This window comes from Loxodonta africana, chromosome 8 (assembly GCF_030014295.1).
Source record: "Loxodonta africana isolate mLoxAfr1 chromosome 8, mLoxAfr1.hap2, whole genome shotgun sequence".
Taxonomy (NCBI): domain Eukaryota; kingdom Metazoa; phylum Chordata; class Mammalia; order Proboscidea; family Elephantidae; genus Loxodonta; species Loxodonta africana.
In genome coordinates this window covers 15,736,146-15,761,323 of record NC_087349.1, presented here as the reverse complement: position 1 = coordinate 15,761,323, position 25,178 = coordinate 15,736,146, and the positions used below count along the sequence as shown (strand labels likewise).

The 25,178-nt window shown below is 41.5% G+C and overlaps 1 protein-coding gene across 6 annotated transcripts in view; it reads left to right on the top strand.

The window, feature by feature from the left end:
• Positions 1-25,178, top strand: part of EXOC4 (exocyst complex component 4) — an 831,013-nt gene that overhangs the window by 559,694 nt on the left and 246,141 nt on the right. For all 6 annotated transcript variants that reach the window (XM_003420870.4, XM_064289703.1, XM_010600447.3 and 3 more), the window contains one exon: positions 10,648-10,867. In XM_003420870.4, coding sequence (XP_003420918.1) covers positions 10,648-10,867 — 220 coding nt within the window. The remainder of the gene's footprint in view (positions 1-10,647; positions 10,868-25,178) is intronic.

Below are 25,178 nucleotides of genomic sequence, written 5' to 3'. Positions count from 1 at the left end.
CGCCTAAAGTAAAAAATTAAATTAAGGTAAAAAATAGGACATGTACCTTTCTAGGTAATAATACAGACATTTTGCAATAAGTGCTGGTTTTTCTTGGAAAATCGTGACAGTTTTATAAACCAGATAAATCGAAAGGATGAAAACAATTCCGACCCTATTGGAAAAGCAGGGTCATTATCATTTCGTCTCTGAGTTTTATATCACTAAAAAAAAAATTTATTTATTCACTTACATGCATATTTTATGCATATTTTAATGCATGCAAAAGACTGCTTGATATTTAGAGTTAGAGTTTGAGTCACTTCAATTTCCAAATTATATGCTTAAAAAATTAAACAACTGTCACTTTAAAGAGGGTCACTTTATCTTACTTAACGTGCTTTTCAGTCTAGAGGGGATACCTAAGTGTAGTCACAAATCACTAGCGATATACTCACAGTAAGATTTTAAAAAGTTAAATGTGTTTATAAGCCTGCAGAGTCCAAATTCTGTAGGTAGTATTCTGCCCTCCCTTTCTTTCATTATTCTGTCTTCTTTTCTCCTCTAGTCCTAGGCGTGAATCCCATTCGCTATAAATAAGCACACCCAAGTCCCTTTTTATTTCCCTTGGACAGTAGATGGTCTACTAGGGGTGTGGGCCGTGAGCAGGATCCGGCTCTGCAATGATGAGCTTATTTTGCACTTTCATCGAGAAAATCTTTATGTACAAAAGGCACCGAGTAGTCCCACTCAACATGAGCAATTACAGGCTGTTGGGGAAGCCTCTTCCTGATGTGCCTGTGACTTACGCCCATGAATTAAGAGGCTAATGTGCTCCAAAGTGCATTAACCTGTATGGATTTTTCTTCCCTTTTCATGTTTCGCTGATTTATGCTCTTAAATATGCCTGTTGCTGCTGTTTCTGAACGAGTCCCTTGTAAATCATTTCTAAATGATCTTTTTCCAGTCAGATAATCCAAGTAAGTTGCATACATCTCCAGTCAGTTCCTCTGAGGCTCCTTTCCTTCTTTGCCAAAGTTGTTTTCCACTTGTCTCTGTGCCTTAAATGTCGTATCTGAGCACAGTTGAGGAAGTAAGAAATATGTTTTCAAGGAGCCAGGCTTTCTGGACGGCCTTTTTCTGCAGACTGAGTTCTTTCTGGCCCTCTGCATGGCCTCACTGGCGTTTGATATTAAAAGCCCATGTCCCCAACTACAGTTAGCACATCCAAGACTGGGCTCGTGTTTGAGAGTGCATTTTATTATGGACTGTGAGTTGATTTTTTTTTTTTTCCCTCATTCAAATCAAGTGTGGTTGGGACTTGGGTATGCTGTGTTCTCATAAAAGCCCACTGTTTCCCTTAGAGTGATGGAAAGGATGTGTCATCAGAGTCCAGGACTCTCTGATTACTGCATCTTGGCATCTTTTCACACGGATCCGTATTTCTCTAGAAAAGTCGTGCATTTAGCATCAGTGTTCCATTCTCATTCGAGGGCCACAGATTCTTTCTGGAGTTGGGGGGAGGGTGAACGTGTTGTTTTCTCCTCGTGGTTCATTTACGCTCTAGGGTGGTGGTTGTTGCTTCTGGTGTTTGTATTCTTTCCATAAAACAGAATCCAAAACACAAAATCAAAGGTGCACATTTTATAAAATTCAACTTCAGAATTGTGGTTTTTAGAGCACAACTAATTTGTTCATGACTCTCTGGTAAGTAGCATGTCACTGTTATTACTAATTCTGCTTTTAATATATATGTTTATACATAATCTGAGTCATACAACATCATGAAGTGTACGTATGTTCAACGTGAGGGCAGAGTACTGGCAGGACAGGGTGGGGCATAGATGGCACCACGTGGACCTATCTTGGAATGGGCCTGACTGCTTTAGTAGAGCTTCCGCAGGTCTTGTAAATTTCATGCAACCCATACAGCCTTTCACAGAGAAACATTGGGCTAAAATGAAGGGAAGAAGATGATTCAGAGAACAAAAATGCCTTCAGAGCAATTACGCAGTGGAAGAGGTCCAGCGCTTCTTTGCAGAGGGAAGCATCGTATATATCTGCAGGGTTAAGACTAGAAGATGCATTACTGGGAAGGGTATACTGGCGGATCCTGCAGAATGCAGACGCCATAAGGGTGAATCACACCTGTCTACAGGTTCTAATACGTGGGCTCAGAAGAAGAATCCCAAGTTTTCCAAATAAATGCTCTGTGTACATTATTCAGCCTAAGTACCAAAACATATGTTTGGTAATTTACAGCAAAATAGCAAATACCAAAGTAAAAAGAATTAAAACGATGTATGTTGTATGGAAAGGTCAGATTATAAGTAAATATATACTTGAAAACTTAGCTAGCAGTAAATAGTGAAACACTATTTATGACAGAATTAGGAATGAATTACTTGGGCTCGAAAAGCCAGAATTCTGAACTTGAATTTTCTGAAATTTGTACCTTTGATTTTGTGTTTTCGTTTTCTGGAAGGACGGTGTTTCCTCATGACTGGATCCAAGCTATGCATCTTTGGCAGGAATACTAGAGAAGCGATGTTGTTGTGTTCTCTGCAACCTCTCAGGAGGCACACTATGACAGTTTGGCCCGTTACTGGTGATGTTGGACACAGAATCTAAAAAATTCATTTGGGTATGAAAGTAAGGCATATTTATTTACTAGGAGCAACTGTTTTTATTCAAATGACTAAAAATCACTGCTTTCATTGCAGCTTCTAAAATATAGTGTAGGCCCTCTGTGTTCAAGGATATCTCCAGCTGTAGCAGCCACAATTCTTGGCCGAGATGAAGTAGAAGAAATGGAGCTCACAGTGCAATGAAATTTGTGATAGGGAGCCTGAGCTAAGCAATGAGCTTTGCAAATCAGAAGCTTGGGAAGCTTGAGTGCAATTTTAATTAGTTTACAATTTCTCTGGGTAGAAATCAAATCAAGATAAAATTTCTGAAATTGCTAGGTGAAATGTGTGCTCATGTGTACATTCCAAAGGACGCATACTTGTCACAAGAAGGAGTAAGTTGAAAGATACAGGCACGGCAGGCACATGTGTTGGTTGGTGATAATCTGAAAAGAAAATTTCTGGTTTAAATATTTACAAATAGCAATAGTAGAATTTATGAAATGAGATCCATGCTTTAAACACTAAAATGCAATGAGCATCGGTTGCCTACTTTCATTATTTGTTTTTTGCTTTCCCCTACTTTACAACCTTAGGTTGAGGAGCCTGATCTGAATGAGGTTCCCCAAAATCCTGGCATTAGATGCCCTATATACAGCTTTATGTAGATCCTTTTCTAGAGTTCTCGTTGTCTCTTTTCCACTTCCACAAATGTGCCTGTCTTTGTGTTCGCCTGTTCGTTATTTCCAGGAATAGGAAGTCCCTAGTGTCAAAACACTTCACGAGATTAAATAACACCCTTTTGACTGGGTTCCATGTTCCACCTGAACTTTGAAGTGTTTTCTTTCCTAATTAGATTCTTTTTCACCGTTAGAAATTGAATGTTTCCTTGCTTCCATAGAGCCGATTAGGAGCGTTATTGGAAAAATGGGGCTTTTTGATGATTCTCCTCTCCACCCTTGACTCTCCTTCTTGTCTCTCATCCAACAGATCATTTTTTAAATACCAGGTGAAAGGAACCACGCAGTAGACTGTGTGGGATGTATTTTGAGGAAATAAAATACAGAATCACCCATGAAGAGTGCTGAAGATCTACTTCCAATATTTTAACACGTAGTAATTATTCAACAGAAGCAAAATGAAGATTTTAACTATAGGGTTATCTATACCAAAACCTGGAGGCAGCATTAATGTTCTTAATAAGTGTTTGGTTTAGTAATTCCATGGCGCGTGATGGAATGAGTCTATGATACTCTGTGGAAGAACAGGATGCTAAGTAGTGTGCACAGCCATAATTGCACAAAGTGAAAAGCCATGTGGGAATGTGGGCAAGGACTAAGGACACTCTTTTAATGAGAGGTATCTGTTAACAGTGGGGTGAAGGAGATGTATGATGATTTCTTTTGCTTGCTTGCTTGCTTTTTTTAATCTTCTGTGTGGACTCCTAGTCTAAATGCTTGGGAGAAGGGCTTTTTTGTCAGACAGGTCATGCCCTCTGTTCAGGAACTGAGCTGAAGTCCAGACCATTTGCCGTGGAGTCAGCTCTGAGTCGGGGCGAGGCATGTGCACCAGAGCAGACCTCTGCTGTACTGGGCTGCTCGTGGCTGGGTGTTGGGAAGCAGATCACCAGGGCTTTCTTCCAAGGCGCCTTGGGTTGGACCTGAGCCTGAGACCTTTTGGTTAGCAATCGAATATGCAAATAGCCTGTTAATTATTGTATTCAATACTTAATTCAGTAAGTATCTACCGAGAGCCTACTCTGCGCCAGCCACACGGTGGTCCTAGGCCCTAAGGATACAGCAATGAGCAGTGTACACTTAGCACCTGCTCACATGGAGCATTGCATACTAGCAGTTGGTCATTCCTGCATCTGTTTGTTGCTGAAATACTTACAGTATTAAACTATTGCTCTGAATTGCTGATCATGGCCAGTTGCTTGGTAAAGTAAGGTGAAAAAAATGAATATATTTCATACTTTGCTCTAAACCTCATTAGGGTTTACGTAACCCTAAATGTTATTTAAGGAGTCCTGGTGTGCAACAGAGCCCTGGTGACACAGTGGTTAAGAGCTGTGTTACTCAGAAGGTCGGCAGTTTGAGTCCACCAGCTATTCCTTGGAAATGAACTATGGGGCTGTTCTGCTCTGTCCTATAGGGTCTCTATGAGTTGGAATCAACTTGACAATGGGTTAATTTTGCTTGGGTTTGGTGGTGCAACAGTTAAGTGCTTGACTGCTAACCTAATGGTTGGCAGTTTGAACCTGCTCAATGGCCCCAAAGAAGAAAAGACCTTTCTGTCTGCTCCTATAAAGATTACAGCCTAAAAAACCCTATGGGGCAGTTCTACTTTGTCACATGGGCTCACTGTGAGTTAAAAGTCAACTTGATGGCACACAACAATAACAACAAATGTTATTTGGAAGTTACCATGTATGGTGCTTAGCTTTTATTGCCTCATTGAATTATCACAGCAGGCCTGTGAGGTAGGTAGTATTATGTCAATTTTACAGAATACAAAAGTAAGGTTAAAAGAGGCTAATCAAGTTTCAGTCTCTGGAATACCTACTCTGAATGCTCTGCTCTTGACCACTCTTCTGCCCTAAATCATTCTTCCCTGCACAGTGACTGTGAGTGTGCTTTACTTCCTATTGCTGTTGTTGTTAGATGCCATTGAGTTGGTCCCAACTCATACTGTCCCAGTGTACAACGGAACGAAACACTGCCTGGTCTTGTGCCATCCTTACGATTATTGCTATGTTTGAGCCCATTGTTGCAGCCACTGTATCAGTCCATTTCATTGAGGATCTTCCTCTTTTTCACTAACCCTCTACCAAGCACAGTGTCGTTTTTCAGGGACTGGGCCTTCCTGATAACATGTCCAGAGTACATGACACAGTGTCTCGCCATCCTCACTTCTGAGGAGTATTTTGGCTGTATTACTCCAAAACATATTTGTTTGTTCTCTTGGTAATCCTTGGTATGTTCAATATTCTTTGCCAACGCCATAATTCCTAGGTATCAATTCTTTCATCTTCCTTGTTCATTGTCCAGCTTTCACATACATATGAGGTGATTGAAAATACCATGACTTGAGTCAGGCGCACCTTAGTCCTCAAAGTGACATCTTTGCTTTTTTTTAAAGAGGTCTTTTGCAGCAGATTTGCCCAATGCACTATGTTGTTTGATTTCTTGGCTGCTGCGTCCATGGGTGTTGATTGTGGATCCAAGTAAAATGAAATCTTTACTTCTTAGAGAGCTAGAAAACTTCCTGTTCTGTGCCCTTCCTACCCAAGAAAGGCCAGTTTTCCACTGATGTAACTGCTTCCCATCTTTCACTGCAGTGAAGAAGGGGCTTCTGTGCGGACAGCCCAATTATTCTCCTTCATTCTTACCAGCATGTGCCGCCATGCTTTCTGCACAGTGAGGTCCTTCACAGCTTTGAAAGCAGGTTAAGGGACATCTTGAATGGGTCCCCTCGAAGTAGAGAAGGCAGTATCAACCTGGATGTGTCATTTTAGACTGATGTGTGTGTCTTAGGGAATAAATTATTTGTATCTGAAAGAAATTACTCAGCTGGAAGGGTAGGAACCACTCTTATCAGTGCCATGCAGAGAAGTTTCATACTTTAGGGACACCAAAGGCAAATGAAGGACTAGAAAGAAAGAAAATGTAGATAATTTAGAGCCTTCTGCCACTCTATTTGGGGAGTCCTGGTGGTGCAGTGGTTAAGAGCCACAACTGCTAACCAAAAGGTCAGCCATTCAAATCCACCAGCTGCTCCTTGGAAACCCGGTGAGGCAGTTCTGCTCTGTCCTGTAGGGTCAATATGAGTTGGAATGGACTTGATAGCAACAGGTTTGGTTTTGGTTTGGCCACTCTATTTGAGAGAGGGTGACCAGTAAAAATTTCCTTCTAATAAATGCTAAAGATTTTGAAGGTGTAAGAAACAGTTCTGCTGAGAATACTCTTTTTCTAAACCTTTGGAAAAGAATGGAAACCCTGGTGGTGTAGTGGTTAGGTGCTATGGCTGCTAACCAAGAGGTCAGCAGTTCGAATCCGCCAGGCGCTCCTTGGAAACTCTATGGGGCAATTCTACTCTGTCCTATAGGGTCTCTGTTATTCGGAATCGACTCGATGGCAGTGGGTTTTTTTGGTTTGAAAAGAATAGTGATTCAGGGATTGATTCCATAATGTTAAAGAATAATAAAACAGAAAGGCCTTTGGTATATTTCCGCATTAGCAAATTAATACCAGTAGTTTTGTATCAAAGGTTGATCAAGGCAATCAGAATGTCCTTGGGGGTAGGGGGATTTCTCTGTGGGTTAGATGAGATCGGAAGGGTTCACTGTAGTGGGCTGTGGGATTCAAAGATTTTAAAATTATTGGCCATGGTTAACTGTTTATTTTTATTTCTCCATTTTGCCTACCATCTTCCACTCAGCCTCTTCATAAAAATTTATTGTATCTTGTTTTGGGTCATGACTTTATGTCCCTTTCCATGTTGATAACATGAGTTAAGAAGCCTTATTGCTGTTTCTCTTTGCTTCTCAGTTCTCACTTTCTCTCCTGCATTCTTTGTGATAATCTTACCATGCACCTCCCCTGACACGCACACAGACACACATACCCAAGAGGTTAATGGAGTATTTAATCCCGGTGTGCAAGATGAACTGTACAGGCAGTCTCCAGATTATGAACCAGCTCTGTTCCTAAGTCTGTCTTTAAGTCCAATTTGTATGTAGTCGGAACAATTAGATACGGTTCTTATCTAACATCAGTTAGTCAAATGTTTGTCTTAGTATATAATATTTAGTGTATCTTTCTATGCATAAAAAATTAAAGAAACACTCCCAGATACACTAAAACATCTTTACCATAATAATACAGTCATAATAATAATATCTTGATGAGCATTGCAAAGTAACACCCGTTTGTTATTACAAACCATTTTATATTCCCTGAATTTTTAATACAATAGGCTTTACGGGGTTAGTTCGGATTGTAAGTAAGTGTAAGTAGGACACTCACAACCTGAGGACTGCCTGTACTGCATTTGTTTATTAATTAAGGGAAGCTCTTTATTAGGTTAAACACCTGACCTTAAGGAACATTTATATGCCAAACTTTAAATGTGGTCTAATTAGAAAACAGCTTACGAAATATAGCTTCTGATATGTGTAGGTAATTTTTATATTTTCTAATTTAATTTTATTTGAGTAGGAAATACATTCACAGCTTTTAAAAATCAAGTGGCTAAAAAAAATAATTGAGAAGTGCCATTCCCGCTTCTCCTCCAGCTTCCCCCACCTCCACCTTTTACAGGTACTAAATTTTATTAGTTTTTTTGGAATCTTCCCAGGGTGCCTTTACACTGAGAAAAACAAGTGAGGTTATTCATTTCTTAAACGAAGGTTAGTGTAGTAAATATTACTAAATACCTACTGTTCTGCACCTTTCTTTGTTTACTTAACAACATATCCTGAAGATAGAGTATTTCACCTAAGTGCATAAAATGCTTCCACATTTGGGGATCAGAAGAACTATGTAGGAATCCAATGTGTAGATATACCACAGTTTACTTAACTGTTCCATGACTGAGGGATTTTTGTGTGTTTCCAGTCTTTTGTCATAAAAACAATGCTGCAGTGATCTTTGTACCTTGTACGTACATCATCTCATCTGTGTTCACATATAGCTGTAGGAAGAGTTTCCCAGAAGTGGGATTTCTGGGTCAAAAGGAAATGCATTTATAATTCTGAATGATGATACCAATTAGCCCTTCCTAAGAGTTGTACCGGTTTTCATTCCCAGTATTGTACATCTTAGACCACACCTATGCTGAAAGAATGTTTTTTCAGACTTTTAGAATCTGGCCAGTTGCATGACTGTGCAAAAGAGTACCTTAAGCCAAAAAAAAAAAAAAAAACATTGCTGTTGAGTCAATTCTGATTCATAATGACCCTGTAGGACAGAGTAGAACTACCCCATAGAGTTTCCAAGACTGTAAGTCTTTACGGAAGCAGACTACGTCTTTCTCCCATGGAATGGCTGGTAGGTTCGAACCACTGACCTTGCGGTTAGCAGCTGAGCACTTTAACTGTGGCATTACCAGGAATCCCAAGACTATCTTAGTATAGTATATTTTGCGTTTTTCTTACATTTATGAAGCTGAGAATTTTTTCTTATGTTTTACAACCGTTTGTATTTCTTTTACTATAAACTGCCTTTTTTGTCCTTTGTTTTCCCTTGATTTCTAGCCCTTGTTTGTGATATATGTTGCAAACATTACCTAACCAGTCATTTGTCTTTTGACTTTATTTTTCATTTCTTTTTTTTTTTTTTTTTTTTTTGGTGTGTAGGTAACTTTCCTTCCCTCCTCCCCTTTTATAAAAAAAAATTTAAAGACAGCCCTTGTTCAGTGTAATAGCATGGGACGATAAAACTGAGCGTGCAAGCTGAAACCATGCAAAGTGACCTCAATAATCGATGGGAAAAGTCGTGATTGTTCCATGAGCTTTATACTTTTTTGTCGAAATGTTAAAAACTCTCTTACTGTCAGTTATGTAAATGTACAGGGAAATAAATAGGAAAGCTAATACGTAGTTAGTATGCTATAACTTTAGAAACATTGAGAATTAAAGTGCTTTAATTTGTTAAAATCTTATCAAGAGTAGTTTAAACTGTGATCGCCTTCTTATATTAACTTAAATATACAGTGAGCATCTTTTTGCCTTGATAAACTGTCATACTTCTTTGTAAGTTTGGATCAGGTACCAACATTTTATCCTTTGCTTTATTAGTGCCGTGAAATATCTCCAAGTGTTCCTTTATTGGGAAGTTTTTGACTGGACTTAACCCCTCTGGGAAGTCTTCATCCCTTTTCCTCACTGATGTGAAGTTTGCTTTCACTGTGGCAGCATATGTCTCTCAAATGGCAGGATTGTCTCTTCTTTGGCTTTGTTGATGTTCAATTTGAGTTTCGCATCATTTTACCACTTTTTGTTTCTTTGCTGTACTTTGTTGGCCAATTCTCTCTTTTGATTATCCACTTTTATAAAGTGTCCCATGGGTTTATCACTGGGAGACAAGGAGGCAACACAGCTAAACGCTTTGCTGCCTGTATGTGAGCTGACTAGTACATGGTGACCAGTCACTGACAAACTTTGAAAGAAGTGACGTGATTGGCCACTGATCACGATGAACATCAGTTATTTACATAGTGATTTCTGGACTGGAGAGCCGGCAGCAAAGTTTGTATTTTGTGCAATTGCTCACAGTTAATATACCCTGGTAACTGAAATTTGAACTGTGTTGTTGCAGGACTGGTGTTATTTAACTGTGGCAACGGAAATTCATACAAAGTGAGAGCTGCCTGCATAGGAGAGTACAAAGAATAATAAAACAAACGTCTACCTACTAATCTCCCAAATTTGACAGCTATTAACATTTGGTTGTACATGCCTTAGGTGTTTTTTCAGTAAAGGGAATAGCTTATTACAGATAAGGTTGAGGTCCTCCTTTCTCCACCCAACTCCCATCCCCATTCCCTTTCTTAACCTCCCGGTGCCTCAAAAAGGATATCCATTCATCCCCCCTCCTTTTTTTTTTTTTTCTCTTTAACATTTCTATCTACATATAGAAGGGTTTCAATGAAAAATATGTAGTATTTTGGGGTGCGCTTTTTAATTTACATCATAATTTGTGTTTTCTGTTTATCATGCTTGTTCTTTGCTTTTTGTATTCTTGTTTCCAGCTGTCTCATGGATTAATGAAAATATATCATCTCCCCTTTTTCCCCCCTGGTTTAGAAGTCATGTTTTCTCTTTCATCCTGTTTGTATTCAATTAGTGAAATAACCTGTACTTTAAAAAAAAAAAAAACACAAACTCATATGTAGATGAATTTTAGAGCGAGGACCTAGAAACATCCCCACATCTCTCCATGAAAATAACCAAAGTCTACAGATGCCCATGTGTATTGCGTCGTATTTGTATAACCGTTGTCTGATACACTTAGTAACCTTTCACTCTGTTTTCTTCCAGATTTATCCAGGAGATTGAGTATGCCCTGGGACTTGGCCCAGCCAAGCAGTGTCCTCTTCGAGAGTTTCTCACTGTGTACATCAAAAACATCTTCCTCAACCAAGTCTTGGCTGAGATCAACAAGGAGATTGAAGGAGTCACGAAAACATCTGACCCTTTGAAGATCCTCGCTAATGCAGACACCATGAAGGTGCTGGGGGTGCAGCGGCCCCTCCTCCAGGTAGTGATACATTTCGAACTTGCATCTTTTATCAGCCATTTTCATCAACTTGGCAAGAGTCATAAATTAAAAAAAAAAAAAAGAGGACAACGAATTACCATCTGTTTCCAGATTCATCGGGGACAAAACAAGAGAAAATAAACAGGCACCAGGGCAATTTAGGACTAATGCAGGGATAATGAAAGTCCTTAAGATCTTCGAGAAAAAAATGGTTAGCTTTGGATGTTGGCGAGGGTGGGCCTCATTAATATGCAGGCAACTCCTCATTGTTTGTCTGCAGTTTGTCCTTGAAAGGAATTATTTTTCTGTTGGTGAATGTGTCTTGGAGTGTGAAGGACTAACAGGGAGGAAGTTACTCCGTCTAACCTCAGGTACCAACAGGAAACCCCCTGTACCATTTGAGGGCAGATTTACTGTAAATAACTTGGCTACTTCACAATACATTTCAGTGAACCAGCCAACCAGCTTGTTTTAAAAGTCAGATCGCTTAATTCAAATGATGATTTTGTTAATATTGAAAAATTTACTCTAACTGTATAAAGAGATGGTTTCTGAGCAATGGAAATAGACATGTTAGCATACATCTCAGTAGATGCTTGGATTAATAGACTTGAGGTACTTATTTTATATACATGTTCGCCTGGTGACTTGAAGGTAAATATAAAACAAAAAGAAAATTAGTAAGAGTTTAAATTACAGGTGTACGTTAACTATTGTTACATTGTAATTGAATCTTTATAGTGATTGAGAGTGATGGATACAGCAGCCCATTTTTACACAAGTTACACAATATGAGGATGTCTAGGAATATGGGAGGCTTGAGCTCTTCAAAGAGAAGTTATATAAATGGAAGGCAGTTACTCTTGCTTCAGTAGCCTGCCCTTACCTGCTTTTGTATATGCTTGCCTTGTTTTTGTTTTGTTTTGTTTGTTCTGTTTTTTTCTTCTTTGCATATTAGAATTAACAGAACTGCCAGACCTTTTACAGAGGAGTCTCTAAGCTCCAAGTACTCAGTTTTTATGAGCAAACTCTTATCTGACATTGAGAAAGTAAAATAGAGCTCTCTGCGTCTCCTGGAACTTGAATATGGCATCACATCTAGGACAGCATTCATTTGGATTGAAACGGTCTGTGTTAGACGTGCCATAAAACTTATATATGGCGTCACATCTAGGAACATGTTGGTTTGGGTTGTCTGGGTCTGCGTTAGACGTGCCGTAGAACTTGAATATGGCGTCACATCTAGGACGGTGTTGGTTTGGGTTGTCTGGGTCTACGTTAGACGTGCCGTAGAACTTAAATATGGCGTCACATCTAGGACGGTGTTGGTTTGGGTTGTCTGGGTCTGCGTTAGACGTGCCATAGAACTTGAATATGGCATCACATCTAGGACGGTGTTGGTTTGGGTTGTCTGAGTCTGTGTTAGACGTGCCGTAGAACTTGAATATGGCGTCACACCTAGGAACGTGCTGGTTTGGGTTGTCTGGGTCTGTGTTAGACGTGCCGTAGAACTTGAATATGGCGTCACACCTAGGAACGTGCTGGTTTGGGTTGTCTGGGTCTGTGTTAGATGTGCCGTAGAACTTGAATATGGCGTCACACCTAGGAACGTGCTGGTTTGGGTTGTCTGGGTCTGTGTTAGACGTGCCCATGGTGAGGGATCTATACTGAGCATGGGATGCAGAGTAGGAGGAACAGCAGAAGCATGCACTCACTATTCCCTCTGCCATATTACTTTTCCTCTGATTCTGTGTGTGGCTGGGACCTTCTTTTCTCCAAGACTCAGTTCAAATATCACCTCCACAGGGAGGCTTTCCCTGACTACCCTAAGTAGATCCGCTTCCTGGTTATTCTCCACTACTCCCCACCCTGCATTCATTCTCTGCATTGATCTGCCCTGTTCACTTGTCCAAGAGCCTGAACCTTCTGGCCTGTTCCACCCATGCTCCCATGCCAGGTGGCTTCAGGTTCTGCCAGTCAGAAGCTCTGGCAGGAAATTAGAGAGTGAGAGGAGAGAGCAGTTGCATTGTTTCCTCTCCCCTACCCTCTACCTCAGGTCATGTTCTGGCTGTGAGTGCATCCCTCCATAGCAGAGGTCCTGCCAGGTGACACCTCCAGCTCCCACTGGACTCTGGCAGTGCCGTTTCTTCTCCTTGCCCCTGGATTCAGCCTTCTGCTATTGCCGTGTCTCCAGGTGCCTTAACATCTCTTTGTCTCCCTCAACCCTGCCCACAGTTCTCTAAGTCCCCCGCTTCTTTCATTACTCTTCATTTGAATCGTCCGAGTGGAATTCTCTTTTTTGCCGGTATCCTGAAGGGATCCCCCAATTAATCACTATTTTAGCACCTTTTTCCTCCCTTCATAGCACTTACCAGAACTATCATTATTAATTTTACTTAATTTTCTAACTTGTTTATTTTCTGTCTTTTCCCACTAGAAGGTCATTTCCAAAAGCATAGTATAGTGCTTGCTGGCTAGAAGAGGCTCAATAAATATTTACTAAATGAATGAATGCACGCCTGAATGGATGGATAGATGAATGGACGTAGAAAGTGAGCTTTTTTTTTTTTGGCACTGCTAGGTTATTTTTGTTGTTTTTCTCTTCTTTTTTAAGTAAAGACTTTTTATGTGCCTAGGAATATAATGATTATTAATTATTAATATCAGACGATGATTATTTAAAAAAAAACAAATGAGAGTAAGCTTTGAGTGTCATAAATGACTACAGGGCTAGAGTGGAAGAGAAGTAGAGAGTGGCCCGAAATTGTTGTTCTTGTCTTTTCTCTGACAGCGGCATTAGCCTGGTCTCCATCAGGAAACCTCTCAGTATTCACTTCCTTACAGTGCCATGCCACATGCCGTGCAGAGCAACTTGACCGTGCTTAGGGTACTGAATTCAAAAGAAAACAATGGAGACAACGCACTGCGGAGTGAATCTGTGAACCATAGATTCTGTCTTTTTAAACACAGTCATTTTCAGCTTGAGTAGCAAAGACACACAAGTTCATAACTTGTCGACTACAGTCTGGGCCATGTCAGGGCCACACACTGAGAGCTAAGTGACACCTCGGGGCAGCTCACCCACGTGCCTGTCTAATCACTCCAGTCTCATCACTAGCCATCTTGTACATCAGCAAGCTTCTTGTCCCGTAAGTCAGTGCTCCAAGCTTACCTCTGCTCCCTTTGACCTTGTCCAGGTTTGGTAATTGTGCGTGAGGCTTCCTCTTGAAGCAGAGGCCATTTAAGCTATTAGCCTCCAAATTTGTTTCCAGAGCCAGAACATCTGCTTTGTTAGTTGGTTATTTTGTTGTCCTCTCTTTCTTCATGAAAATTTTCTATTAAGAGGATGCAGTTAGTTAAGACCTTATCAGTATATTTGTTTCATATTCTTGGGAGTTATGATACTTAAAACGCAAATGAGGAGATGGCTATTTCCGTTTCCTGTCTTGAGAAATTCTCTTGCTTAGTAATGATGGTAGATTGTTTCCTAGCATAATTTCTTATGTGCAAATCTCAGCGATTCTTAAATATGTTTCCTTGACTCCTTAATATTTTTATTCCCCACTCGTTTTAGGTGGCTAATCTGAACAAAAAGTTAGAAATAAATCTCAAAATGTAGCTCAGAACAATAAATGTTAAGGAAACTTGAAGAAATATGTGTGTGTGTGGACGAGGCAGGTGGGTTAAGGATTCAGTTACCCAAGTATAATGATCTCCTTTGAAGTTACTCCCTCTGCCGGACTGTTGTGTGGTCACAGAGGAGGAGAGCCTCCTGTGCTTTTCCCTGAGGTGGCCCTCAGTGTCACGTAGCATCAGCCCAGTCTGGCCTCCCCCGGAGGGGAGAAGGACAGCTGTCTCGGCGGTGCTTTCACTTGTCCGATGATAAGCAGACACGGTGCCGGGAGCTCTCTAAAGAGAACCCCGGACACCTTCCCCTCGCCTCTCTGCTGTGGCAGCTGCCAGTGCAGAGACTTGGGCTACGGGGGCATGTCCGTGGGCACTGATGTGCTTCCACACTGGAGATTTCACTTCCAGCCACAGACCCATAAGGAAGGAAGGTCAATAGGAGGGGAAAGACCTTGGTCACCATCTTATAGGTGAAGAAACTGCAAGGGTTAAACCCAATTGATACGACAGAGTAGTGCTAGTAGGAACAGCAGGAGTGGTGACAGTGACATAGCCGTGATAACAGTCGCTGGCAGTAATGTAGTAATGATAGCAGCTAACACTTCAGGAGCATTCACTGTGGGCCAGACACTATTCTAAGTGCTTCACATGTATTGACTTGTAAGTGCTTTACCTATCTTGATGACAACTCTGTGAAGGTGATATTCCTATTATGATGAGGAAACTGAGAAACAAAGGAATTAAGTAACTTGCCCACAGCTACACAGCTAGTAAATAGCAGAACTGGGATCAAAGGCAGGCAGTCTAACCCTGGAGCCCATGGTCTATGCCACCTCTACTCAAACTGTAGACTGAGCGTGGTGCACGTCTGCAACCCATTTACCAGTTGGCTTTGAGACACACAAGGAGCCCTGGTAGTGCAGCTGTTAAGTGCTCAGGTGTTTAACTGAAAGGTTTGTGGTTTGAACCCACCCAGCAGCCCCAACGGTAGAAAGACCTGGTGATCTGCTCCGTTAAAGATTACACCCAAGAAAACCCAGTGGGCCAGTTCTACTCTGTCACAGGGGGTCGCCACGAGTTGAAATCGACTTAAAGGTGTCTAACAACAACAACATGAGACGTACAGAATCTGAGAGTAAGCATTTAGGTACTTTTTTATTAAAGCAATTTGCCATTGTTGAATCTACCAGTTGCCACAGAGTTGATTCTGATTCACAGCAACGCCACGTGTGTCAGAGTAGTACAGTGTTCCGTAGGGTTTTCAGTGTCGGATTTTTTGGAAGGACACCACCAGGCCTTTATTCTGAGGCATCTCTGGGTGGACTCAAACCACCAACCTTTCAGTTAATAACTAAGCACTTAACAATTTGTACCACCCAGGGACTCCCTGTTGAATCTAATACTACAAAATTGAGACTTCTGTTTTATATGTCTTTGTGAGTTAATTTTTTCTTTTTCTAGCCAATTATTTTTTATTATACAGGTAGTCCTCAACTTATGACATAGTCAAGTTACAATGAATGGCACTAATGACCATCCTTTTTTTTTTTACATATTATCGGTAGTAATATGTACCACATACAGTGTTGCAGCATGTAATTTACTGATGTTATCATTGTCATGCCAACCCCAAAAAACAAATAAATATTGAATTTTTAAAGATACTGCTATTAAAAGGCAATAATAATGAAGACCAAAAAAAAAAAAAAAAGGTGTTCAACTTACGTCAGAACCAACTTATAACGGAACTGTAGGAATGGAACCCCGTCTAAGTTGGGGACTACCTATTTTGTAAAAGTATCAATCTGCAACGGATTGAGGAAAAGAAACTAAGCACTCACCATAGTTTGAGAAGCAGGCCTCTAACCCCTGACTCCCCTCTTCTGCCTCACAGAGAAATGAAAGCCTGAGACACTTTCCAGTTCATGGAACAGCTTGGTTCCTAGCTGGTTCCTTGGTTACTACCAGTAGTGCTTTGTTGTAGTTGGTTCTCTCCTAAATCCCCAGCTCCTTCTGTCATAGAGGAGGCACACAATATCTAAAGATGGATAAGAATGAGTGGATGAATGAATTAATGATGGATTCCTCCAGTATAAGGACACGTGTGTGCATGCCCACCCTCCACACACACATGTTGTAAGATGCACGGTCTTGTGTTTAAGATTCTTGACGGTGCTTCAGTTGAAACGTACAGTTGTTATGCCTAATGCTGTCAACATGAGGCAGGATTGAATATATTTCGTGGTCTTACTACCATAGAGTCCTCTTTGGACATCATTTTTTCTACAAAATGGCTTCCGTCCATTGTAAGACAAAGCCTGCTGATTCAAATTGTCTCGGTTATCTAGTGCCGCTGTGACGGAAATACCACAAGTGGATGGCTTTGACAAACAGAAATTTATTTTCTCATGGCTTCAGAGGCTAGAAGTCCAAATTCAGGGCATCAGTTCTAAGTGAAGACTCTCTGTCAGCTCTGAGGGAAGGTCCTAGTCTCTTTTGAGCTTCTACTCTTCATGTGGCTTGGCATCTCTCTTCCCCCATGTCTGTTTGCTTGCTTATTTAATCTGTCTTATATCTGAAAAGAGATTGACTTAAGACACCCCTACACTAATACCGTCTCATTAACATAACAAAGAAAACCCATTCCCAAGTGAAATTATAACCACAAGTATTGGGATCAGGATTTACAACACATTTTGAGGGGACACAATTCAATTGATAACACAAATTAAGGAAGCCTCTTAAGAGAAGTTCATCCTTTCCCCTGAATCAGATCTCCTAGCATTCTGGACATGGTGCTACGGGGACAAATGGATTGACATGGATACCCTCTCGTGTCTTATATGTCTCCAGGAGACTACAGATTGTTGGTTCCTTAGACATGTGAAGACACTCACTTCAGTTCCCTAGTTTACTACTGCTGTGAGGATATCATTTAACTCATTTGTTCTTTAGTGTCCCCAGAAACCCTGGTGGTGTAGTGGTTAAGAGCTATGGCTGTTAACCATGAAGGTTGGCAGTTCAAATCTACCAGGTCTCCTTGGAAACCCTGTGGTGCAGTTCTACTCTGTTCTATAGGGTCGCTAAGAGTCAGAATCAACTTGAGGTGACCGGTTGTTGAGGTTGAGGGTCCCCATCTAAAAAAGTCAGGGGGGTGGGCACTAGTGCTTAAGGTTTTTATCCTTTGTCTGTCAGACTGTTAGCTGAATGGACACCTGTCTCCATGAACAAAGGTGCGATAGTTGTTTTCTCCCTACCCTGCCATGTAGCATCCTGTACCCTTGCTACTTAGAGAGTGGTCTGTGGACAAGAGTATCCAACCTCTGGTCAGAATCTGCAGTTGAAGGATACCACCAGGTGACATCTATATACACATTAGAGTTTGAGTAGCATCGATTTACACCAGTGCTGTGTAAAGTGTGGTCCATGGTTTGGGAGCTTGTGAGAAATGCAAATTCCAGAACCCCATCCCATTGCAGGGTGGGGGCCCAGGAATCTGTGTTCTAGCCAGTCCTCCAGGTCAGGCTGACGCACACTGTGCCTTATACACACTACCATGCCCAGCCGGAGGCCAGGAAGTAGGATCTATCCATTGTGTGAACAACAGTAGTCACTGCAAAAAAAATCATTGAGCATTGTTGCTTACAGGCCCAGAAACTGTGAAAACAATATTTGCAGTAGCAGCAGAAGCTGCTCCCTGTCTAGCACGGGGCTGGATCTGCAAGGTTCTTTCCAACTGCAGGAGGAGCCTGCTTTTCTGGCTCCTGTAGGGCAAGCTGAGACACAGACAGTTGTCCTGATGCTCCGACTCAAAACATAAGCTGTGCAAGTAAAAACATTGGGCAGTCTCGAAACATTGAAAGCATATTTTCATTTCTGCACTGCCCCCGTCTGTCAGAGTAACATCTGAGAAGTGAACAGGTTAGACTCTGCCTTCAGTCATCACACTCTCCTCTCTCACTCAGCCAGCCACACGTTTACCTGTGGGCTCGGAGCAGGGGTTGTCAACCCAGCTTCCCCTTAGAGCCACGTGGGAACTTTCTGGAAAGACTGGTGTCCAGAACCCGCTCCCAGAGCGTTGATTTATTCAGTCAGGAGTGAGGCCTAGGCATCAGTGGTTTTTAAGATCTCCAAATGATTCCAATGTGAAGCATAGTTAGTACCACTAGTCTGGATCTTTCTACTCCATAGACTCAGTTATTGTCCTGAAAAGGAAGAAGTCCATAAAAAATAATAGTTGAGGCATTATCTAATTCAGACAGTCATGTTTCTAGCAGTCTCTGTTCGGTACTTGGAACCCAGTTTGGTATATAAGCCTTGGAATCAGGTATCAAAAACCAGATACAGATGAGTTTAAATCCAAAACTTTGTGACTGAGACCAGATGGCTTAACCTCTCTATACCTATTTTCTCCTCTATGAACTGGGAATGTTGTTGTTGTTAGGTGCCAGCGAGTCGATTCCAACTCATAGCGACCCTATGTACAACAGAACAAAACACTGCCTGGTCCTGTGCCATCCTCACAGTCGTTGTTATGCTTAAGCCCGTTGTTGCAGCCACTGTGTCAGTCCATCTCACTGAAGGTCTTCCACTTTTTTGCTAACCCTCTCCCAAGCATAATGTCCTTCTCTACGGACTGATCCGTCCTGATAACATGTCCAAAGTATGTGAGACATGGTCTTGCCATCCTTGCTTCTAAGGGGCATTCTGGTCATACTCTTTCCAAGACAGATTTGTTCATTCTTTTGTCATAATATATTCAGTATTCTCCAACACCACAATTCAAAGGCATCAGTTCTTCTTCAGTCTTCCTTATTCCTTGTCCAGCTTTCACATGCATATGAGGCAATTGAATACACCATGGTTTCGGTCAGGTGCGCCTTAGTCTTCAGGGTGACATCTTTGCTTTTTAAGTCTTTAAAGAGGTCTTTTGCAGCAGATTTGCCCAATGCAATGTGTCTTTTGATTTCTTGACTGCTGCTTCCATGAATGTTGATAGTGGATCCAAGAAAAATGAAATCCTTGACAACTTCAATCTTTGCTCTTTTTATCATGATATTGCTTACTGGTCCAGTTGTAAGGATTGTTGTTTTCTTTATGTTGAAGTATAATCCATACTGAAGGCTATGGTCTTTGATCTTCATCAGTAAGTGCTTCAAGTCCTTTTCACTTTCAGCAAGCAAGGTTGTATCATTTACATAACGTGGGTTGTTAATGAGCCTTCCTCCAATCCTGATGCCCTGTTCTTCATATACTCCAGCTTCTCAGATTATTTGCTCAGCATACAGATCGAATAGGAATGGTGAAAAGAAACACCCTGACACATACTTTTCCTGACTTTAAACCACGCATTTTCTCCTTGTTCTTTTGGACTGACTGCCTCTTGATCTATGTACAGGTTCCTCATGAGCACAATTAAGTGTTCTGGAATTCCCATTCTTCGCCATGTTATCCGTAGTTTGTTATGATCCACACAGTCGAATGCTCTTGCATAGTCAATAAAACAAAGGTAAACATCTTTCTGGCATTCTCTGCTTTCAGCCAGGATCCGTCTGACATCAGCAATGATATCCCTGGTTCCAGGTCCTCTTCTGAATCCAACTTAGAATTTCTGGAATAATACGGCCTATGTCATAGGAGGAACCCTGGTGGCGTAGTGGTTAAGAGCGCTGCTGCTAACCAAAAGGTTGGCAGTTTGAATCCATCAGCTGCTCCTTGGAAACACTGTGGGGGCAGTTCTGCTCTGTCCTATAGGATCACTATGATTCGGAATCGACTCGACAGCAACAGGTTTTTGTTTTTGTTTTTTAATGTCATAAGAACACTATTGATTGAATGGAACAATGACTGGAATGAATTCCTCTCCTCCTGACCCCACATCTCCTGTGCTTGACTTTCAACTCAGCTACTCTGACACCATTCCCTGCCTGCTCCTTAACTCTCACCTCTGCTGACTGTGCTGCCATCTCTCTCCGCAAAACCCTAGTCTAGATTTTCAACCTGAATCTCTTTCTCATCACTGACCTGCTGTCTGCCCTACTTCTGGTCTTCCTACTATAGCATTTACCTTCTTGTTGTGCACAGGCAGAACAGAACTGCCCCATAAGGTTTCTTAGGCTGTAATCTTTCTCCTACAGAGCTGCTGGTAAATTTGAACCCTGACCTTCTGACCATTACGCCACTGGGTCTCCTAGCACCCACCTAGAAAATCCATTGCCATTGAGTCACTTCTGACTCCTAGTGACCCTATAGGCCAGAGTAGAACTGCCCCATACGGTTTCCAAGGAGTGCCTGGTAGACATGAACTGCCAAATTTTTGGTTAGCAGCCATAGCACTTAACCACTATACCACCAGGGTTTCCAGCACCCACCCAGCAGTTTCTATTTCCTGCCTCCCACCACCCAAGTGTAATGGAGGAGATGATACAGGAGCAACATGGAGTGTGTCTCACCACTAAAGTCTTGTCTTCATTTCCTAGGGTTGCCTTAACGAATTACTACACACTGGATGGCTTATAATATCAGAAATTTATTCACCCACAGTTCTGGAGGCCAGACATCTGAAATCAAGGTGTTAGCAGGGCCACACTCTCTCCAAAGACTCCAGGGGAAGATCCGTCTTTGCCTCTTCCAGCTTCTGGTGGCTTCAGGCATTCCTTGGCTTGTAGCAGCATCGCTCCAATCTCTGCCTTGTCTTCACAAGGCCTTCTTCCCTGTGTCTCATATGTCCTTTTCTGTCTCTTATAAAGACACTCTCATTGGATTTAGGGCTCACCCTAATCCAGTATGAGCTCATTTCAATCCTTACCTTTATTACATCTGCAGAGACCCTATTCCAAATAAGGCCGCATTCTGAGGTTTTCAGTGGACATGAATTTCGGGGGTCACTGTTCAACCCACTGCAGCTAATATCTGGAAGCAAGTTGTATAGAACGCCGTCTTTTTAATTTGCTATGTTTTCCTTGCAGACCCTCTGGCACAAGACAGTGTAGAAGGATTGCTGTTAAGGCAGTAGTAGGTCTAGGATGGTCTAAATTCTGAGTGTCAGAGAAAGAAAGAAAAAAAAACCTTTTGCTGTCGAGTCGATTCTGACCCGTGGTGACCCTACAGGACAGAGTAGAACCGCCCATAGGGTTTCCAAGGAGTGGTTGGTGGATTCAAACTGCCGACCTTTTTGGTTAACAGCTGAGCTCTTAACCACTGCACCACCAGAGCCCCTTTAGATGTCAACAAGGCTCAAAATGAGTGTTTTATTGGTAGGCTCAGTGATTCCTGGTATTTTAGGTAAGACTTATTGAAAATTGGTGGACTCAGCTGCTTACAGTATAATGACTTGCTAGAGATAATTACTCTGATGTCCATGTCTAATACCTCCTGAGCTAAGCCAAGGTGCTGCTGGTAACTTCTCTCTGGCTTCCCAAAGAAGTTGGCCAGCAGTAAGAGCATGTTGTTTTCATCATGTCAGATTATGTTAATATGAAAGATGTTGCGTTTGAGCAGTGTTTACATCACTACCAGTTGTTGCCGTTCCACCCCTGTACAGAATAGATTTAGCCTGTAGTAGTGTAAATAAATGAGTCCAATTGAAGGTCTGCTGGAAGGCATCATGAAAACCGTTAAGCTGAACAGAGAGCTGATCAATTGATTTTCCCCCTGGAAGCTCGGAATGGTGGTGCAGTGATCTCACTGTGCTAAAGTCACTCTTAGCATCAAGATGCCATGGAGTCTCTTCTGATTCTTCTGTGTTTATCCAGACCCCAAAAAACAGTAACTTACAGCCAATAGTAGCTTTTATTTTCTCTGATTTTTGCTCACATTTTATTTTATTCACTAGCAGTATGCTTAGCCTCTTTGTGAGAAGTTGTTGTTGTTAGTTGCCCTCAAGTCAGCCCCTAACTCATGATAACCCGTGCACTTTTTGGAAGTAGATTGCCAGGCCTTCCTAGTCTTAGTCTAGAAGCTCTGTTCAAGCCTTCTCAGCATCACAGTAACACACAAGCCCCTACTGACAAAAAGATGGTAGCTGGGCTTGAGCTACATTGGCCAGGAATCAAACCCAGGTCTACCACATGGAAGGTGAGAATTCTACCACTGATCTATCAACAACCTCTTGACAAGTGGGGACAGACTGCTTGTGGCTACTTCAAGAAGATAGAGTAGGAGATACCTTTGCAGTTGTCTTTGATTGTTTAGATTGTCTCTGTAGCTTTCAACACTCACCTGTTTACTTCAAGACAATTGAGCAAATTCAATCTTTCATTAGTAACGGGGACTTTAAGGATCTTATCTGTGTCTTCAGGCCATCTTACCAAGCTGTGCTGTGTTTGGATTATTAATTCTATCACTGGTTTAAACACTGTTTCTTGTAGAATTTTTGCTGTGATTCTTCATAACCGTTCTTGCAAGTAATTAACATGAGCTTCGTCATGGCATGGTGGGAAAAGCACAGAGAAGCTGGGTCTGGTCTCCTTGTCAGCTCTATGATCTTCAACAGGCTACTTACCATCCCTGAATTTTAGTTTCCACGTCCACGAAATGAGAAGGATACTTGCTCACACTGGCTTTTAAGACTAAGGTGAGAGGTACAGTGGGATCATGTATTAACTGGGACTTTATGAAGTGCTGTGCATATTGACATGTTGCTTCATAACAGTTATTGTTACTGGTCCACACACCCATATGATCACTCCATTCAGAAAAATCCCATCAGCATTAAAGGGAAAGATGCTAAGAAAGCACCCTCGGAAATAAAAATGTTTTCTATTAGACAAGAAGAAGTGGTCACTAATCTTTGCCAACAGTTCGATACATGATTAGACAATCAGTGTAAGATCCTGGCAATATTTTTTCCCAGGAATTTATTCTGCAGAAATTCTAAACATACCAAAAGGCTGGGAAGATTATACAATGAACACCTCCATTCTCGCCACTCATATTCTTCAATTAACATTTTGCTGTTATTTGTTTTATAGCATAACCAAACCTAGTAATTTTAGTTCCCCTTCAGCCTTCCCAGGAATAAATTCCCCATCATTCCCAAAGTATTTGACCATGGTGTTGTTCCCAGGTTTTTCATATATTATTTAGGAAATCCAAACGTGCAGAGCAATGCAGTAAGTAAGGGAATAGTTGCTTTGTTAAAAGACTGTTCAATTTCTAAAAGTACTCATCCAGACATTTCCTTTAAATAGTGTCGTGGAACAGGAAATCAACCAGCTCATGCTGCGATCAGTCCATAGAACGGTTGCCGTCGAGTCAATTCCGACTCTTAGCGACCCCATAGGACAGAGTAGAACTGCCCTTTAGAGTTTCCAAGGAGTGCCTGGTAGATTCAAACTGCTGACCTTTTGGTTAGCAGCCATGGCTCTTAACCACTATGCCACCAGGGTTTCCAATCCATAAGCCATGGCTTTATTGATTGTGACTCTTCAGGAGGACTTGTCCTCATGACGGTGGAGGAAGAAGACTGTGATGTGAGCCAGTGAGAGACAAGCTTTCTGTGTAGGCAGAACAGACATGTAATATGATCATCCTGAATTTTTACAAAGGTATTTAACTTAAAGTCTTATTTCTGGATGAGGAAGAAATAGGGTCATGTCTGGCTGACTGATTTTCTTAAAGAAGTTCCTGATTAGCTAGACTTGTAGAAGTGATTTCTGCAAAGCCAGGAGAGAAAAAAATGTATATTTGAATAACTTGTATATAGTGTAGCCAGCTAGGCTTTTGAAGAAAGTCTAGAGAGGCTAGAAAGGAAGAAACCTTGTTGGCAAAAAATTCTCTGCAGCCAGCCCTATGCATTTTATGAGAGTCAGTAATGACCTCAAAATTTTTGTTTTGTGAGGCCAGTCATAATTCCAAATGTTTTCTTCAGCAATCCATCATCCGTCATAGTGTATGTGAAATAGATTTCAATTTAGATGCAACTTTTCTGGAATTCATCTATTGCATCTGGGTTATGAGGTCAGTTTAAAAAGAACAAGCTGGAAGGCTTTATCCACATGGGTATAGGGGTCACGAGGGACTGCTGAATGAGAAAGTAATTACAGCTAGTGACACTTGTTTACCAGCTTTGCTTGGTGCTAAGAATCATGGCTGAACACTAGACCATCCCTATAGACATCGGTGTAGGGATAAGCCCTGGGTTTTAAACTCAACTCTGAATTTACTTTCTATCCTGAATAAAGGTAAGCCCAGCAATGGCCATCTTTGTTGTCACCTAGGCTGTTCCAGGAAACATCCCTCATTTGGGCTAAGTCTTTGGAGGCATTGATTGGCTGCTGTCTGTGTGGATCTTGCCTGAGCCCATTTCTTGGTGAATAAGCAGGAGAAGAGGTAATACCTTATGACAGATCTGCTGACGGAGACTGAACTGCATGAACGCCCTGTCACTCAGATCTTAGAGGGCTGCCTTTGCCTGAAATATTGTTGACTTCACTTGCTAACAAAGGCATCTTTAGATTTCTTTTTCCTTAAAGGTTGTAGAAGAAGAGTGTCCCATCAAAAGATACTAGGAAAAGAAAAAAGGCTGGCTCGACAGCCCAAGCAAATGATAGTTATCATTCTTGGAGCAGCAGAATTGCTGATCTGGCAAGACTACTGGCAAGAGCCAAACGAGGGGAGGCAGAGAACTGCTGCTCTTGGGGAATTTCCGCGGTTCTTAGCCTAAGACATTTTGTCCGGTCTG